The sequence below is a fragment of the Aedes albopictus genome, chromosome 2 (assembly GCF_035046485.1).
Source record: "Aedes albopictus strain Foshan chromosome 2, AalbF5, whole genome shotgun sequence".
NCBI lineage: Eukaryota > Metazoa > Arthropoda > Insecta > Diptera > Culicidae > Aedes > Aedes albopictus.
Window position 1 is genome coordinate 157,193,058 of NC_085137.1, and position 19,055 is coordinate 157,212,112.

At 40.0% G+C, this 19,055-nt stretch overlaps 1 protein-coding gene and 1 non-coding gene across 2 annotated transcripts; one reads left to right on the plus strand and one right to left on the minus strand.

Moving 5' to 3' along the window:
- Positions 1 to 59: 59 nt before the first annotated feature.
- On the minus strand, positions 60 to 17,589 carry LOC115258495 (uncharacterized). Its single transcript, XM_062847487.1, has 5 exons — positions 17,439 to 17,589; positions 5,852 to 5,940; positions 5,577 to 5,783; positions 267 to 1,132; positions 60 to 206 (listed from the first exon to the last, which is right to left on the minus strand). Exons 1-4 carry the CDS (start codon positions 17,489 to 17,491, stop codon positions 774 to 776), a joined length of 708 nt encoding a protein of 235 aa, XP_062703471.1. The 5' UTR covers positions 17,492 to 17,589; the 3' UTR covers positions 60 to 206; positions 267 to 773.
- On the plus strand, positions 10,691 to 17,437 carry LOC109414340 (uncharacterized). Its single transcript, XR_003893715.2, has 3 exons — positions 10,691 to 11,821; positions 16,634 to 16,770; positions 17,116 to 17,437. It is a non-coding gene; the product is annotated as an uncharacterized LOC109414340 (transcript).
- Positions 17,590 to 19,055: the final 1,466 nt, after the last annotated feature.

Sequence of the window (19,055 nt, forward strand, 5' to 3'; positions counted from 1 at the left end):
ACTGCATCTCTTTATAATATATGCGAAAGTAATACTGTTAAATAATTAATTAGATATCTTAAAGCTATTCAATTATTGCTAGGTGACCACTAAAAACGAATTCAGCTTTCTTGGTTATCCCTTCCAGAAGATCCAACGGTAGCGTCATCTGGATTCTTCGCTTTAAAACCCGGCTGTGATATCACTGTTGCGCTGCTTGTAGAAGTCTGGTAGTGAAGACAGTTCATTACTATTGCATATTCTTAAGGATAATCACAATTCCTTACCGTTTTTTGCGTAGTTCCTGCCGAGACACTCTCCATATCGTAACTCTTGCCTCCACAGCACAATTTGAACACCATGATTTACGACGCGCCGATGCGGAAAAAATACTTTCCTCTGAACTACAACCGATCGAACAACTGCCTTCGAAATGAGTGGATTCCGTTAAGTATGGAGATAGTTACCTACTTAAAACACCATTGAAAGTGGGTTTACTCAACAATGCGCGCTTATCAGCTTGGACCGATCCATATATTGTTTGCGAACTTCAATAAACCGTTCATTGGACTGGAGAAGGTGAAGGTGTTTCCCATCATCGTGTTAAGACACCTTCAAAGCAGATTGGTGGTATACATACGTCTTATCGTGTGACTCATTTTCAAATGTGTCAAGGCAGAAGAATGTCACTCACGAATGTGCACGGGAATGATTTTATCATCACTTCATATCATAGATAGCACAATTAGATAACATTCTCCCACCCGCTTGAATCATTTGTCATCGCATGCAAATCACGGCGGATTCATCCTTCGCCACCGCAGTCTGAATTTGACGGTTTCCTTGGCCAGCTCCGCGGAAAGGGTCTGGGGATCGTCCAGCAGATGTGCATTGAGGAACATCTCCAGCAGGGCTGCCGATTTGGATGCAACGTTATGCAGTGAGCTCCGACCGGGAAACATTGCTGGGACCGCCAGGTATGGGCTGATAACGATTCGGATCTCGTGCGGAGTGAGATATCCCCGCAGAGTTAGTTGCTGCATCATCAGAAGGTACGCTCGGGCAAACTGCCACCTCATGCCGGACGATTCATGCTGGAGGAGATTGAGTGCATCCAGGGCTACCAAGCGTTGAGGAATTCCAAAGTTTCGCGCTGTAGGGAGAGGATAGGGGAATGATTAAATAGCACTTCTGAGTTGAGGAAATGTTTTTGCGACACTGACAGTATGGTATGCACTTTTTTTCTATTTTCATTTTCATTTTGCAGCATTCGGTGGAGCAATGAGAGCGCAAGTCAGTCCAAAGCCGATGATAAGGAGGGGTAATGGCTGAATAGTCTTTGCTGACCACATAAACGCCATGGGATAGGAAAAGGGTGTTTTGGTGTGGGATTAGGGTGTTGATACAGACTTGACAATATCAATGCTACTCATATGCAAAATAATTTCAAGGCTCAATAGTGAATCGCATACCTTCCAAAACCAAAAAAAAAAACAATAATCCACAAAATGCCAAGCAAGTCACAGAAAGAAAAAGCGCCCGATTGTTTATTTTGTCAATTATAACAAACGGACACTTCTACCCTCTCCGACTCGCCAGTCACCCCGGAAAAAATGTCCCTTAAGTTCTGGAAAATATATTATTCCCAATTGAATCGTTTGTTTGAGAAACCGCATAAGTGCATTCGACACAATTGTTGGAAAACAACAAAAAACTGATTTCCTCGAAATTTTGACCTGGAGCATTGCGATTTTAGTATGAGGATCTTTAGAAATGCACAAAACAAGGTATCTGAGTCCATCATTCGATCATAATAATGCTTTAAACAATAACTACACTGCTGTTCCAAGCATATGTTGATTTTCAGCATTTTTCACTTTTTTCCTCCTATCAGTATAATTGAATGTGTATTTTTGTGTAAACTTGTAAAAGTCCTTGGTTTGTTCTAAAATTTCGAAAATAAATACCACGCTATATTGTCCCATTGTTGCATTTCTAAGCATACCTGTCCCACTAAAAGAAATACAGTCAAAAACTGCGAAAAGTATGCGTAGAAATTTCAAATTTGCGTTGTGTTTCACAGCGTAACTGTCCCACTGGAAAGTATTTATTCAAAAATGAAATGTTGTTTTTGCGTTAAAAAAGGCAATTTGACTGATTCCACTTCAGATATAATCCATTTCAATAGAAATACGGCTGCATGTGCCGCTATGGTATTGCAGTTGTTGGTCAATTAGAAAAATACGTCATTAACTGTAATCGCAGTTTTCTCAGTTGCACATTTTCGAACATGGTACAGATATGCTTAGAACGGCAGTACAGTACTTTGAAAATCATGCACTTAGGTTGTTTCTCAAACAAACGAAAAATCAATTACGATAATTATGCGTTTTGGACACTTTATCATCTTATTTTATTAAATGCATGTGCCCATTATTTCAAAATACGCATAAACACATAAATAGACATCGTAATGAAGCAGATTTGCTTTTTGGGGTCGTCCAAATACCACGTGGTCATGCTTGAGTTTAGAAAAATTTTATTACTCAAGTTATAAAATTGAAATATTAGCGCTCTATAAAGAACTAGACGCGATATGTAATTAGGGATCGTAAAGAACATTTCTATATTGAACCTTTCCTTACTATGTGGCTGTCCATAAACCACGTAGACTTAAAGGGGGTCTGGTTCAAGTTGCTCTACAGAAATGTTCAAAATTGTATATAGGCGAAAGTTTACGGGGAGAGGAGGGTGAGGTCTGAGATTCCTAAAATTTGGTGTACGTGGTTTATGGATAGCCCCTATGGTTTCAAAGAGCTGATGAACAAAGTTGGAAAAGAGGAAATGGGGGATTAAAGATTAACTTTTGTAATATGTAATGAACTAAAAAAACTCGTTTTTCAAAATTGAACCTATCGCATCCCTAGCGCTCGCCCCCTCCTCCCTTTAGCTCCCCCCCCTTCATTATATTACGAAATTAACAAAAACTTAGGGGAGTATGTTTGAATTACGAAAGCGTTGGAATAGTAGAATCGGGTTGGTGATTTTTGTAACACCGTCTCGCCTAGCGTTATTTGATTAGTGAAATGTATCAATGATTGACTCGTTGCATATGGTTATATAAGGGGTTGTCCATAAACTACGAATACCAAAGTTTAGGAATCTCAGACCCCCCATCCCACCATAATCCCCTCTCGTTGACTTACACCCATATGAAAATTTCGAAATTTGTATGGAGCAGAGACTTTGGCCAAACCCCCCCCCTCCCATCTCCCCTAAAATTGATGTATTTTCAACAATTTTGAGTGAATAATGAGTAATGTTTCAATTTTGGTTCATTTCATCTTTATTTAATTGAACAATACAAAACTTGGATTTCTCCGCTTGGGTACATCACTGGCCACTTTCTTCTTGAGCGTCAGTTTCGCATGTAGGCCAATTCGTCAAAATTTCGTCATAAAACTCAGTAATATCATCATCAACCGGAATGTACGATTTGAGCTTCTTGATGTCATCAATTTTCTTTATATTTATCGGTACTTTTCCTGCTGGATATGCTGGATTTGTTGGGAGTTTTAGTTGTCCTGGCTTGGACAATAGCCGGAAAGTGTTATTTTTAGCACCACGAATGTAGTCTTTCGCCACCACTAGGTCCTTATTTTCTTCCGAGTGAGAAAAATGGTTGAACTGCGACACCTTGAAGTGAACCTTCTGGTCCTTTGGGGTACTTCTGCCACTAGTTTCCAATGATATCGCTGCTTTCTTGTAGTACTTTGGCCACCAAGATTTGAAGAAGCAACACGCGCGCTGCCTCTGTCTCTCTCTCTCTCTCTCTCTTCTTGGCGTAACGTCCTCACTGGGACACAGCCTGCTTCTCAGCTTAGTGTTCTATGAGCACTTCCACAGTTATTAACTGAGAGCTTCCTCTGCCAATGACCATTTTGCATGTGTATATCGTGTGGCAGGTACGAAGATACTCTATGCCCAAGGGAGTCAAGGAAATTTCCTTTACGAAAAGATCCTGGACCGACCGGGAATCGAACCCGTCACCCTCAGCATGGTCATGCTGAATACCCGTGCGTTTACCGCCTCGGCTATATGGGCCCTGCCACCGAATGTAAACAAGCAATGAAAAATTCAAAGCTATTGAAGCGCCGCGCGTGGTGATAATCGGAAACATGCACTTAGGTGGTTTCTCAAACAAACAAATATTTTGAACCTTAATTTGAAAGGGTTTGTGGAACTAACTTTTTCTGAAATTTTCAGGGAAAGTGTATTTACCCTCAAAGATATGAAAACCGTCAAAAAGTCATTTTTGATAAAAATGTCACTTATGCGGTTTCTCAAACAAACGATTCAATTAAGCCTTTAATCGAATTGTCCGCGTGGTCTTGTAGTACCCCTTCTAGGTAAGAATCATTCATTGCCATACATATTAAATGCTAGACATGACCCCATGGATAGCATTTGCATATGTAAAATCTTTGCTGATGTGACTTTCCTATTAGGCAATTCTCTCATCTCATGTTTGTCTTCAAAACCTTGTCTAGCATAGAATATTAAAGTTAATAAACAATACATTACAAGGTTCGAATTCCCATAGAATGAGATCATTCATTCGCACTACAACACCATAGAAGATAATATCACATTGGCTGATTACAGTACAAATGCGAAATATCTTCCTTTTCCCCCAATCCGCAACCCGGGGACGCGCCCTGTTGGATTTCGAAAGCCTCGAAGAATAATACAAACCTTCAATGGCATTCCCATACACTAACCCACATTGCCCATTCAGGGGTCTGACTGGGCCTATTATCCTCCCTCAGTTTGTAATATTCTCACCAACTTGGAATTATATTTTCCCGGCACATAAATGACTTCGACAAATATTCGATATAGGATATTGGTTCCCTTATTAAGCATGTGGCTCCCACTTTCATCCTACGAAAATCAAAGGATTGAAGCGTTGTTTGTTTTGTTTCTTATTTTTGTATTTTTTATTAGAAGTGAGCACCCATGAAAACAAAAAGAACGGAATCAATCGGTGCCGTATTCGCTTGTTTTCGGATAGGATGAGTATGGGAGCGTGAGATTACTGATGGCACACATACCCTACTATGCAGCATCATGATCAGTGTAACTATATCAGATGACTTGAAGATCAGATTTTACAGAATTGTTTGCCATTGATTATAAATTCAGCTATTCCAATCATTACTGCAAAGCACATCGACCACATGCCTGAAATCAAAGCTTCCTGGAAGATATAATCCAAGCCCAGGGACAGTACGGTATGCACCATATTGCAATCAAAAATACTTTAATTTTGATCTACAAAGGAACCATTTGCATAACAAAAACTACTGTACCTACTACTAATTGTCTTACATCGTACTTGATTGACCAAAATAATCTTAATTGCAAAGAGAACCAACACTAACGTTTTTAATGAGCACAATTCGAGAACTCAATATTATCCCACTATGTCACAGAAAAACTGAAAATTGAGTGTGTCTACAGTTTCCTATTAATGGGCGCAATAACTTAGCTACCCACTCTAGATTGTACGGGCGCAGTGCATGCTGCATACCTACCACACAACAAATTAAGTGCTCTCTCCGGTAGGATGGATATCTTGTGCGTTCGGATGAACCGGTGCATGGCCATGGCACATTCCCGTGGAGCGGATTGCTGCTCGAGGTAGTCGTACATTTGCACATGGCCGGATTCGATTTTGTTGTAGATCCGGTCGAGATGTTCCAGGCTGCCGGTGGATAGGAACAGGCCGAAGAAGGAGATATCTGTGAATAGTTGGGGAAACTTTGATAAAAACGTTTTTTGTTGTTTAACAGTAACATTTATATTTTACTGTCTGTCAGGTAGCTAACACATTGCAAAAGTGCACGGGCTTGTTTTTCTTTGATGGCCTTATGCCCAAGCGTTTCCAAAATTGATTTTCTGAAAAAGTAAGAAAACGAAATTACAGCATGCAGCATGCAGAAAAGGACGAGCAATCAATTCCATAGATAATCGGGATAAGTACAGTTCCTTCTAATTCCACTAAGATTTTTAAGAATTTTGACCTCAACTGCAGCCTTCAGTGTCTCTACTTGATTCGCACAGAGGTCCAATTTTTAGAAAACCTGGCAAAACAGAATGAATCGATCATTCATCCACAATACCAAAAGCACTGATTGGCATTTAAAGAGTTCGGAAATATTGATTTCGTATCTTGTTACAGCACTGAATATGTGCTGATGGAAATATTACTGAATTTCAGGTGAAGTAGACTAACGAGCTCAACCACCATAAAAGTCTGTTAATATAGACAATTCAATTGCTTTCAAAATTGTATTCGTAAGGTCTAGGGTACATCAGTATCAGTAGGTCGGCTCCAGAGGCACGTACATCAGACATCTGAAATGGAGCAAGATATCGCTCCATATTCCGCGGGGATATTCCGTTCAAATTCTCCTTTATGTTTGCAGGTTTGATTACGGAAAAATGCAACTGCCAACAGCTGCCAAAACAATAGCGCCATAATGATATGTGTATAGCAAAATTGCATGGAAAACATCCATTTTGTTCGAATCGACAAATAATGAAAATATTATTGAAATGAAATTAAGAGCTGAATCATGCTCCAATACATTCATTTAGAATAAAAGTAATGGACTGCTATGATTAGGCCATTTTGCCAGATATTTTTAAATTTGGACCACTGTGACTCGGCTTGATTTGCTTTTACTCACAAGTATTCCCCAACCACCCGTGAAAACCCGTAATCATGTTTCCCAAGCAATACACATGTCTTATAACAGTGAAAGCAACGCAAATTTGGTTGCATAGAAGTTATTTTGACGTTTTTCTAACACTATGTTTTAATAACGTCAAATTTACTTTAATATAACCAAAACGTGCGCTGCCGTAATCCTTATAAGAAATGCGTGTTACTTGGAATGTCCACAGGGTGCTAAAAGCACAAACAAAGACTCCGGCTTGTTTTTCCAGTTAGGTGGGGGGGGGGGGGTGGTTTTTTAGGCACTTTTAGCAAATTTGTACCTACTAGCTATTAAAACTATATTCTTAAAGGATTATTTAAACCGCTGTTGTATTTTGTACTTTACGTTGAAAAAAGCTCGCCTGTTCTACACAAACCAACGCAACTTGGTGCTGGTAGCGGTGGACAATTTATGGAAGATTCATTTACTCGTGCATTATTTCTTATGGAGCTCAGAATATTTTTTGTTAATATCTACAAAACAGTCTTAAGAAATTATAGCTTAACTCTTTGAAAGATAGGAACTCTTTTGAGGACTAATCCCGAATTTTCTTCATGATTTCCTTCAACATGTTTTTTTTTCGGCATAACATAATGGAAATCCGTCCAAGATTTTTTGGAAATGTCTATACAATGTCTTCCATGACTAACTGATGTTCTTTCAGTAATTAAGCATCCAGTTTTTCTCTACTTATTACCAATCTTGGAATGCCCCAGATCTCTATTTCTCTAAGATCCTTCAGTTGAATTGTTCAGAGAACATCCTTGCCAGAATCTCCCTTAAGATTTTATACACTCATATACTGTATATATTCATCTCAGAGCATAACCCTATAGAAATGTCTTTTGACGTATTTAAAAAAAAAATCCTTGGAAGAATCTTTGAAGGTATTCTCATAAAAGCCATGAAACTATCACTGGAGGAAACCCTCGAGTTATGACTGAAGCGAATGTTTGGAGAAATTCTTGAAGATTTTCCTGCAGGTACCTCTGGAAAACTCAAATAATGGAATTTTTGGAAAAAATCTGGATTTTTTTCAAAAAGAAATGTTTGGAGGAATTTAAGAAAAAAATACTAGAAGAATTCCTGGTGCTTTTCCTAGAGAAATTGCGGGAGGAATCTCTGTGAGAATTTCGAAAGAGTCGTCCCTGGAGAAACGTCTGAAAGCATTTATAGCATGTAAGTACTTATATGTTTAAAGCAAGTCACAGTGGCTCAGTGACTTCTACGAAACCAAAACCTACGCTACCATAACTCTATTGTGGCATGTGTGTTGCTTGGAAGAATTCCTGGAGGACTTGTCACATTTATCATAAAAATTCCTAATAATATCCCTGAATAAATTTCTGAAAAAACTGCTGGAAGGTTTGCTGAAGGAATCCTTGGATAATTTCCTGGTTTCTGTATACATCCTTTTTAAATTATCTTCAAATACTATTCACTGGAGGGATTCCTTCAGAAATTCTTGAAGTAATAAAAAAAAAACATGTGGTAATCCTGAAGAAATTCTTGGGTACATCCCTGGAAAAGATGATTGCAGGATTTCTGAAATTTCTTAAGGAACTCATGAATGAATTTTTGAACAGAAACTGAGCGGAATATCTGAAGAAATCACTTCAGAAATTTTTGGAACAATCCCCGGAGAAAATCCTGGAGCAATTCATGGATAATTCCTAGATAAATTTCAAGAGAAATGCCTGGAGGAGTTCTGGAAGAAATCTAAAGAGAAATTTCTGTGAAATCGCTTGAAAAATTCCCAGAGGCAATCTTGAAGAAATTTCTGAAGGAATCATTAGAGGAATTCTTGGAGAATTTCCTGGAGGAATTCCTAGAGTTATTCCTGGAGAAATTCCTGGAAAAATCTCGAGAGAGAATCCTGGAGGAATACCTGGAGGAACTGGATGAATTCTTGGAGCAATCTCTGGAAGAATTCCGGAGCAATTCCTGGAGATTTCTCCAGAGTAATTCTGGGATGAATTTCTGGAGATATTTTTGAAAAATTTCTTTGAGAAGTTCCAGGAGGATTTCCTGGAAGAATCCTTGGATGAATTCCTGGAGGAATTCCTGGAGAAATCTTCGAAGGATTTCCTGGAGAAATTCCTGGGAAATTCGTGGAGAAATCCCTGCAGGAATCCCTGAAGCAATTTCTGAAGGAATCTATGGAGAAATTCCTGGAGAAATTCCTGAAGAATTCCCTGAAAAATTCCTGAAGGTATTCCTGGAAAATCTCCTGGAAGAACTTCAGATGAAATTCCTAGAGGATTTCTTGGAGAAATACTTGGCGAAATTGCTGACATGAGTTTTGTAGGATGTCAAGGAGCAATTTCTGGATCAATTCCTGGAGAATTTCAAGGATGAGTTCCTGGAGAAATTCCTGGATAAAATCTTGGAGTAATGCCTGGAAGAATTCCTGGAGATATTCCTGTGGGAATTGGTAGAGTAATCCCTGAAGGAATTTCTAGAGAAATCTCTAGAGGAGTTCTTGAAGCAATTACTGGATGAATTTCCGGAGGAGTCTCTAGAGGAACTCTGGAAGAAATTTCTGAAAAAAATCCCTTGAGAAATTCCTGGAGGAATTTCTGAAGGAATTTCTGAAAGAATTCCTGAAGAAATTTCCAAAGGAATCCTTGGAGAAATTCGTGGAGAAATCCCTGGAAAAAATCCCTGAAGGAATTCCTGGTGGAGCCTCTACAACAAATTCTTGGAGGAAAATCCGGAAGAATTCCAGGAGGAATCTCTGGACTAAATCAGAAAGGTATGCCTAGAGAAAATCCTGGAAGAATTTCTCAAGAAATCCCTGAAGTATTTCCTGGGGAAATTCCTGGATGAACTGTTGACAGAATTTATGAAGGCATTACTAGTATAATTGCTGGTGAAATTCCTTGAGGAATCCATAAAAAAAAATTGGGGTAATTTCTGAAGGAATTCCTCAAGGAGATCATGGACAAAAACTCGGGGATGAAATCCTGGAGGAATGCCTGCATGAATTCCTGGATTAGCTCCAGGTAGAATTCCTGAAGCAATCTCAGGTGGAACTCCGTGAAGAAGAATGCCTTAGAGAATTTCTGGTGGAATTCTTGGAGGAATTTCTGAAGTAATTCCTGGAAAAATCTTTGGAGGAATTCCTGTAAAAGTCTCAGGAAAAATCCTTGATGAAACCCCTTGAAAAATTCCTGGATAAATTCCTTGGGGAATTCCTGGTAGAATTCTTAGAGGAATCCCTCAATAAATTACTGATTTCCTGGAATAATCATGGAAGAATCCAGAGCGCTTAGGGCACCTGATCTCAACGTCGATGCTTGGGCAGAGATTTTGCTCGCGTTTGAGCTGCGCGTTGAACGCATCTTTATCATCATTAATGAGTTGAAAACTCAACTCGGCCCTTCTTTTATCAATCGGAATCTAACTGAACAAGCACCTGTGCATATCACCCATCACAATGGAAGCTGTTCCCAGATCGCGTATGTGGCTGCAGCTTTGGTAGATGATGGTATCACTTCCAAACGTTTGCACCATGGTTCTTGTCCAACATGCCCTGATGCATTAAAAATAATATACCCATCCGGAAAATGCCTTTGAGGTCGTTTGATCCATCAGTCTTTCGTAATGGAAAATTCCGGACATTAAGTATATTCAATATTTAAATGCAAAAAATTGCAACTGTGCCAAAGTAATCATTCTCTTAAGAATCTCTTTTGAAATCCAAAACAGAAAGAAACTTTTTGCAAAACATTACATCCCTCCAAATAGTTCAGATCCGTTGGTGTTTCACGTAATGTCATTATTGCTAAAGTATGCGATTTCATACTCTTGGTAGGTAGTGTGCCTCTCTATGTATTCACTTCATAACATGCTAGTGTAAAATCCTATTCATTTGTGACGATACATTCACAAAAAAGTGTTGTTTTAGAACCTCTAACAACAGGTCTCAATCACCACCCAACGTTCAAGGTGATTAGCTACTGCTTGACTCATAAACATCACCAGCCCCAGCCGTCGTGCTCTATCCAAGTTTACCCAAAGCATAACAGTGGAGGGCAACGCCAAAACATGGCATTTCTTTGCTTTCATCCCGCGGTCATTATCACGTACCCGGGGAAGCATTGTATAAAATCAGCACTTTTGTGGCGTGCCGTTTGACTCTATAGCACCAGGTTTGCAAGTGAAGTGGAAGAGGGCAGTTTTCTGTTGACTGAGGTAGCTCCAGTGGTCTGTAATGATCATCATGCGGGCCATCGTAGCAACGGTTCTCCTGATTACGGTTGTCCTAGTGTCGATTGTTGTGATTAACGCCAACTCGAGGCACGTTCGAAGTGAAGTGACGATTAATGGAAACGATGGCGACGGAGGGGTTCAGGTGGATGAGATGGAACTGAAAGTGATTACTGGTGGGTCGTATGAAGAAGAAGACGAGAGGATGGGTCTCAATCCTGAGGAGGAACGAAAGACCTTACAGTTTGAGGATTCGCTTTCGGATAGTGTGAAAAACTCCGAGAGCAGTACGTTGATTAACGCAATTAGGAAGGCGGGAGTAGCAACCGACGAAGAAGCTTTGGATGCAAGCAGTCAGGTTGAAACCATCCAGGCTGAATCGGAGCTACCGATCGAGAACGAAGAGGAAGAAGAAATTGTAGTCCTCCATGAGAGACACAACATCAATCCCGTTCAGATGTACGACGATGTAGTTTACTCTGAAGAAGTGGTTGTAGACGCCAAGAGTACTGAAGTTTTTGAACAAGCTACGAATCGGTCTCATACCACTCCAGTTCCGACCACGGAGGGTGATTACTATGTGGAAGATGCTCCAGCTGAAGTAAATGTTGAGAAGCAGGAGCAGGAAGAGGAACTACAACCGGAAGAGAGATATCTCGAGTCCAAAACAGTGAATGACATCAAAGCTCGGTCTAAGGAAAATCAGTGGAGCAGTCGGAGAACTTCACCAGCCACCGAACGGCAGACTCCGCTGGGATACGAACCAGACAGCTACATAGTTGTGGACGAGGACATGTTCAACTCGAAGAAAGCTGAACTGGAAGAAACATTCGCTGGAAAGGATGGTGAGTCTTTAAAATTTGTATTGAGAAATCTATATTATGCATTTCTTTAGGTGATAAAACGGTTGTAGGGGGATTAGGGGCATAATGGACACCCGGGGCGAAATGGACACCCCTGTTTTTGTCGAAACCGTTGACTTTTATGTAAAACTTTTAATGCATAAGTGTAAAGGAACAAGTCATTGTTCTATTTCTCAAAAGTATCATTAATATTCCTTAAAAATAATGAAAATATCATTGAAATTGAAATATGTTTTTCATATGGTGAATTTCTTATAATTTCGAAGCAGCAGCAAATAAGGTACTACACGTGTTTGAGTGTGTCCACCATAAAACAAATAAAATGTTAGCATATCTACATGTATACGCAGATTTAGCAATGGTTGAAGTATTATATTTTTTATCAGAACTTACTCAAAATAGCAATTTCAATGTTGTAGTCGATTCGAGGCGAAATGAACACTGGCAATTATGAATGGATGTATGCGCGTTGCATACTGTTAGGCGTTTTAGAGAGTGTGGAAAAAATCAATCCGATTATTTTAGCCTAAAGTTTATTTATTTAACGTTGATGTTATGTAAACTCGTCCAAGATGGAGTATTATATCTGTGGTATTGATCTCCGTAGGCAAATTACTTAACTGGTCGATATTATCAAAGATACAGCATAAAATATGGCTGGGTGTCCATTATGCCCCGATGGGTGTCCATTTCGCCCCGTACCTTTCCTGCCAGCCCCAAAAAACACACGGTTTACAATTCATTATTTCTTTGCAATAATGACATTCTACCTGCTGTAAATGATTGAAATACGTAGGAAACAAGTTGAAGTTGTAAGCCAACTGATAATATGTTAAGTTTTTGTCTGTTATACAGGCTTAACATACTCATTTGCTTAGGGTGCCCATTATGCCCCTAATCCCCCTACGACTTAAGTTCATATTTTGAGTTCTGTTTCAGATAACAAACATTTTCAGGCCAACGCTCGAAAAGCTTAGACGCGACCTGTTTCAATTCAAATAAAAAATGGGCAAATTTTTATATGCTATCTGAAAGTGTTTTTCATGTTACATATTTGTAACATGCAATACTCTTCCCCAGTTAGCCTAGTGGTTAAGGCTATTGATCGCTTATCCGGAGACGGCGGGTTCGATTCCCGTTCCGATCGGGAAAATTTTACTTGCCTCACAATATACAAATTCATGCAATGGCAGGCAAAGAAAGCCCTTCAATTAATAACTGTGGAAGTGCTCAAAGAACACTAAGTTGAAGCGAGGCAGGCCAAGTCCGAGTGCGGACGTAGAGCCATAAAGAAGAAAAAGAATACTATACGCTTCCTCCAACTTTTGAAAAAAAAAACTTTTGAAAAACGTGTGAAAAAGAAACATTTTCTTTTCTCCAATAAATTACACAGCAAAAGAGAAAATAACTATTAGTCTGTCTCAAGAGCAAACTTATGTGTCTCTGACACATTTTGGGCTGCTGAATCCAAATACCGGCTCATATTTGCTTCAGCACTTCACAGTCTTGAGCTGTACCTTTATTTATAGAATGTTCAAATGTTGCGCTGTGTTATAACTCGAAAACAACTTGTTGGATTGAAATGATATCTTCGAAGATGTTTAAGGATATTCAAAGGACGTTTAAATAGTATATATAGTGCAACGCGGATCTATGTTAGGTTTCATATAATTTCAATTTTCCAAAAACCTTACCCTTTGATTTATTTTTCTGTGGAAAGCTTACTTCCAGCCAAAATTTTCAAAGTAGCTTAATAGCTGCCTGGCTATCTTAACAGAAGTATATTACCTTGCCCATTACGTGCTGCTTAAGTGCTGATTGCACTCCGCACATACGAGCAAAGATTTCGGCCTGAAAAACGGTGCAGTGTCTACCAAGTGAATAAGACTGATGCAGCCTTAGCTCATGAGAATAAACAGCAGCACCTGCTCGACCTTCTAGAAGGGAGCCATCAGTGTAACATACGATGCCGTCTGAAATACTTCTATCCAGATTACCAGATGTCCACTCTTCTCGGGAAGAGAATTTCGTGGAAAATGTCCTACATGTATGGAAAATTACAAGCAATTGTAAGATCACTTGGAGCAAGGACAATTCACCAAAAGTGGGAACAACGAGGTGTGTGTTGAACTACAGTTCACAGGAGTTTCCTCTAGTAAACCAAGTACCCATAGGCGGTAAGTGCAAAAAAGTGCTTCTTGTTTGAGATGAATGTGTAGTGGGGCAATGTCAAAGAGAACTTCGAGCGCTACCGTAGGAGTTGAAGAGAACGCTCCAGACATCGCCATTAAGCACATCCTTTGGAGATGGCCCTTTTGCCACCACACAAGACATCCATAGGCCAATATTGGACGAAGAACAGTGTAAATTCATTGGATAAACTTGGGTTTCAGACCCCAAGTTGTACCAAAGGTTCGCCGGCATTGCCCGAAAGCCATACAAGCTTTCTTGATTCTGATCTCAAAATGAGGTGTCCAGGAAAGCTTGAAATCAAGAATGACTCCAACGTACCTTACCTGTTCAGTCACATTGATTTCAGAATTAAAGAGACGTAAAGGTCGAACACCATTACGGTTTCGCTTTTCCGTGAACAGAACAATAGATGTTTACTCGGATTTACCGAAAGGCCATATTGGCGACACCACCCCTCAACTACCTGAAGAGCGCTTTGCATCAGGTCGAAAAGGGTGCTGATGCACATACCAACTAACGATGTTAGGTAGTCATCGGCAAAAGCATAAGTAGGAAACCGCTATTATTGAGTTGCTTCAATAGCGTATTTGCCACGAGATTCCACAAAAGTGGTGATAAGACTCCCCCTTGGGGGCATCCACAAACAATCAATTTCCTAATCACCGCTTGACGCAATGTCGCGAAGAAATATCGGTTTTTGAGCATTCGGTGAATCTAATTGGAAATCATTGGATATATTCCATGACCCCGTGCGGCTTCCAATATGGCATCGAAAGGCACGTTGTCAAAGGCACCCTCGATATCTAAGAAAACACCCAAGCAAGATTGCTTTTGAGCGAATGCTTTCTCGATATCGTAAACAACTTTGTGTAAAAGAGTCACAGTGGACTTTCTAGATTGGTAAGCATTTTGGTTCACATGAAGAGGCACGGATGTGATGATCGACAATGCGTTCTAAGCATTTCAGACGAAAATAGGTCAAAGGCCTGAAGCGCTTTGCTTCTTCATACGACGTGGAAGTGGATCGTGACTTTCGGAATAACCTCAACAGTAATATCCCGCCAGGATTTGGGAATATACCCTGTAGCAAAACTGCAAAAAAGTAGTTGTTTCAAAATATGTTTGAAATGATCAAATCCCTTCTGAAGCAAAATAGGGTAAATCCCATCTGCCCCATGAGATTTGAAAGGAGCAAAGCTATCAAGTGCCCATTCAATCGATTCTAAAGTTATGATACTCCGAGCCGAAGCTAAAGAATCATAACTACAAAAAAAGACATCGGGTTCATCTGAAGATGTAATATCCATACATCCGGGGAAGTGTGTACTGAATAAACATTCCAAAACAGGAAGTGAAATCACCATTTGGAAAACGAAGTTCGTTCGCTTGAAAATCCTTAGATTTCGCAAGGATTTTATTTAACCGACTGACTTCACTCAAACTGGAAACATTTGTACAAAGGTTTTTCCAGCCGGACCGTTCAGCAGACCGAAGAGCTTTCCTGTAGGCCTTGAGAGCCGACCTGAAATCCTCCGAACCAGCCGAACGTCGACTGTTCCAACTCTTTCTACATTGTTTCCTGAGTTTCGTCAGATCAGAGTTCCACCAAGGGGTTCCTCTTGTGATCTTTACAGACCGTAGAGGGCATGCTTCTTCAAAAGCTTCCATGATGAAGGCACTTGCTCTTTGATGCCAAGCTTCTTCAAAACTGTAGTATCAACGGCATCATCTTAATCACTTGGAGTGAGAATGGATGGTGAGTATCCATGAAATTTGGCTGCAACCAAATCGGTAAAGAGATCCCCCCAATTGGTTGACCGGGGTTTCCTGAAACGCAAAGTTTGAGAAGTAACATTCACATGTTCAAACAAGATGTAGCGATGGTCAGATAAAGATTCTTCATCTGAAACATGCCAATTGGTCAGCTCGTGATGATTTCTGCTAGAGCAAAGCGTTATGTCTAATACTTCCTCTCGAGCAGATACCATGAAGGTTGGGCGGTTGCCTATGTTAAGTAATCCAAGATCTGTACTACTTAAGTATTCCATTAAATTTGAGCCTCTCAAGTTGATGTTTGAGCTGCCCCAGATTATATGGTGAGCATTAGCATCACTACCAACAATTAGCGGAATGTCTTTTGAAGTGCAGTATGCAATGACTTGCTTGAAAGCATCCGTAGGGGATGGTTCATCATGTGGTAAATAAACCGAACAATGAACGTATTTCTTGTTGAGGTTTCCAACAGATACATCGATTGTGATAGCACATACATTAATAGTTGTTAATTAAGAGATGAGTGTAGCAACGATTGCGTTGTTGACAAGCACACATGCTCGAGGCATGACACGCCCCAGTTTGTCATTTCATGTTTACTGAAAGTAGCAAACACCGGGTTCACAAGGTTTCCTAGATAGAAATTCTTCTTACGAAAGTAAGGTTCTTGTACTAACGCTACTTGGGCTGTACTATTTTGCAAAAGTCTACAAAGATTGATCGTTGCTGTTCTTTTGGGCTGAAGATTGATCTGAGCTAACCTAACCGTAGTCACCGTATCGTAGCTATCCTAACCGTAGTCTGCTAATTTAACTTTTTTTCTCCTAGATTTGTCACCGGCTAGTTCGAGTATTAGCAGCCGCCCACTAGAACGAAAACAGAGGGCTGCCGTGGGTCACCCCGACACTATCGTACTGAATCGGGCACCAATAATGCCTCATATTGAGGACGAGTACCGGGAGCCGGTGAGTAGTTACTAGAAGACAGTAACACTGTTGAACGGTTTTGGTCATTATTTAATTTAGTTTCACCTAAAACTTTTTAGGAAACCGTTGCGCTTATAAACTCTTAAACTTTTATTATATACTGCTGAAGTAATTGAATCATTAAACAGTTTATTGCACGATTACTTTATCATTTTTTAACTACTTTACAGTATATTTTAAAATACATACTTAAAGGTTCTAGAGTTTAAATAAAAGTGTATGTATTTTATATTTTATATCTTCCATATTTCATCAACTTCATGCAAAGAAATTGTTACCAAATATTAATTGAAGTTTTAATGTAAATTTAATTTCTCTTTCCAGGGATGCCCCCTCATGTTCCCGCCGCCACCGCGCTTTGACCATTCCATGGAACGCGGCCGAGCCCGTCCGAGATACCACACAGGGATGGCCTCGATCTACAACCCGCACAACTGGGATGCGCACAACATGAACCTGTTACGTTTCCCGCAATGTACGGCCTGCCAGCGGAAACATGCTCCCCTGTGTCGTACCTGCGGAAGATGCAGCGACTGTTGTTTACAGAGTGGATGCACCTGTGGCTGTTTACACTCTTGATGGGGGAGAGCTGTTTCCTCTATTTTATATGTACGTTTCAAATATAAGTTGTAGGATTGTTGACTTACTTTTTCTTGTACAGCTTCAACCTTTTTCGCAATTGGTTCCACACTGGTGACATTGACCATTATTGTTTTGAATTTAGACACAAACACAACTGATGCAACCAGGGTGGGACGGTGATGAGCAACGACTACTTGGATAATTTCATTTAGAATCCCAGATGGACGGTCCAATTCTAGAAATCGTTTTTTTTTCAACACCGTCACGTCGGTTAAATACCTATAAGATTTGTTACTACATATATCGCATACCAGTTCTTTGAATTTGAGCTGGTTTGGTTGAAATAGGCTCACGAAAATTGATATGAGAAATTCTATAGGAAACGGTGTTTTCATAAAATCGACCGCATCGTTTTCCCAAGTATTACGCTAAAAATCCTCAAGTTGGATATAAAATCCCGATAATTTCATTGGCCCATTTTGAATGCAGTCTACAGTTGAGTTGTGATTTATAGTATTTATGGTTCAGGAATACCAGAACTAAGCAAACTCTCTAACATATGTGGAAAAATGTTACGGTCGATTGAATGAAAAACATCGTTTTCTCAGCAAGCTCCATATTAACGTTGAAGGGCTTGTTCAGTCTAAAGCGCTGTTTGCAGATCAGAAGGAATTTCTCAGCCTATCTTGATGCATGGGAAATTCCTTGCCTGAATCGCTCAAGAAACCGGTTTTTCTTCGATCGCAGTACGCAGTAGCGAAGAAATGACAGTTCAAATGGCAGTCACCGAAGAAAGTTTCTGCCAGGAATCACTCAAGAAGTTTCTTGAGCGATTCCTTTCGAACTCAAAACTGCGCTTAAATGTTCAACCAAATGAGTTCGTATTTCTGGGGGAAAAAGGAAGGCATCGAACTAGCGGTGTGAAGTCAAAACGATGTGTTTTACCATATATGATTAATTTTATGTACAATTGATAGTTGAATCCTAATTAGTAACCTGCATGAGTACAACAGCAGCATGCTTTACCTTTCTAGCATTAGAATTTTTAAGAGCCTTTATGAGGCTCCTTAGAGGCTGTTAATTTATTATGTAAGGGGATTTTTACAATTTTTCGAAGCCCGCACCCCATCTTGTAAGATTTTTTGTAAGATAATTCAAATATTTTGTATGGCGCGTAAGATTTCTCAAATCCCCCTTCCCCCCATAAACCCTTACGTAATTAATGGACAGCCCCTTAACGGGAGCCAACCGCATGCTACGGCTCTCCCTAGGACATGAATACTGCCTTTTTATACGTGTGGCTAAGGTTATAGGTCCCTTAATTGCTCGCATTTTGTCTGACTTGTTTTGCCTTGCCCTATTCTAGTGCCCTGCCAGGGGGGATGCATCGTTAATATCGACGTAAGTGATTCTACACAAAAACTTGTTCTGGAATTGTTAACCATTAGGGATTTTTTTCAACAAATAATATTCTTACCACATGTAAGGTATCACGCAGTTCTCACATTTATCTTTTATTGAAAACCTTTTAGGCCGTTGTTGGGGCCTTCTTTACAAAAGGTTTGATGACATGCACCTTAATCAAGGGTTTCTTAATCAGCTTTCCAGAGGGATGCCCCTTTGCGCCGTCCTTAACAGCCATCGATGATCCAACGAGAGCCAACGCCACGGCTACGGCGGCC

Coding starts and splice junctions, on each gene's coding strand:
- LOC115258495 (XM_062847487.1), bottom strand. CDS start 17,491: ATGTCACCAGTGTGGAACCAATTGCGAAAAAGGTTGAAGCTGTACAAG. Junction 5,941..17,438: donor TTGAAGCTGTACAAGAAAAA/GTAAGTCAACAA, acceptor TTACTTTTTCAG/AAAATCAATTTTGGAAACGC. Junction 5,784..5,851: donor TGTTAGCTACCTGACAGACA/GTAAAATATAAA, acceptor AACTATTCACAG/ATATCTCCTTCTTCGGCCTG.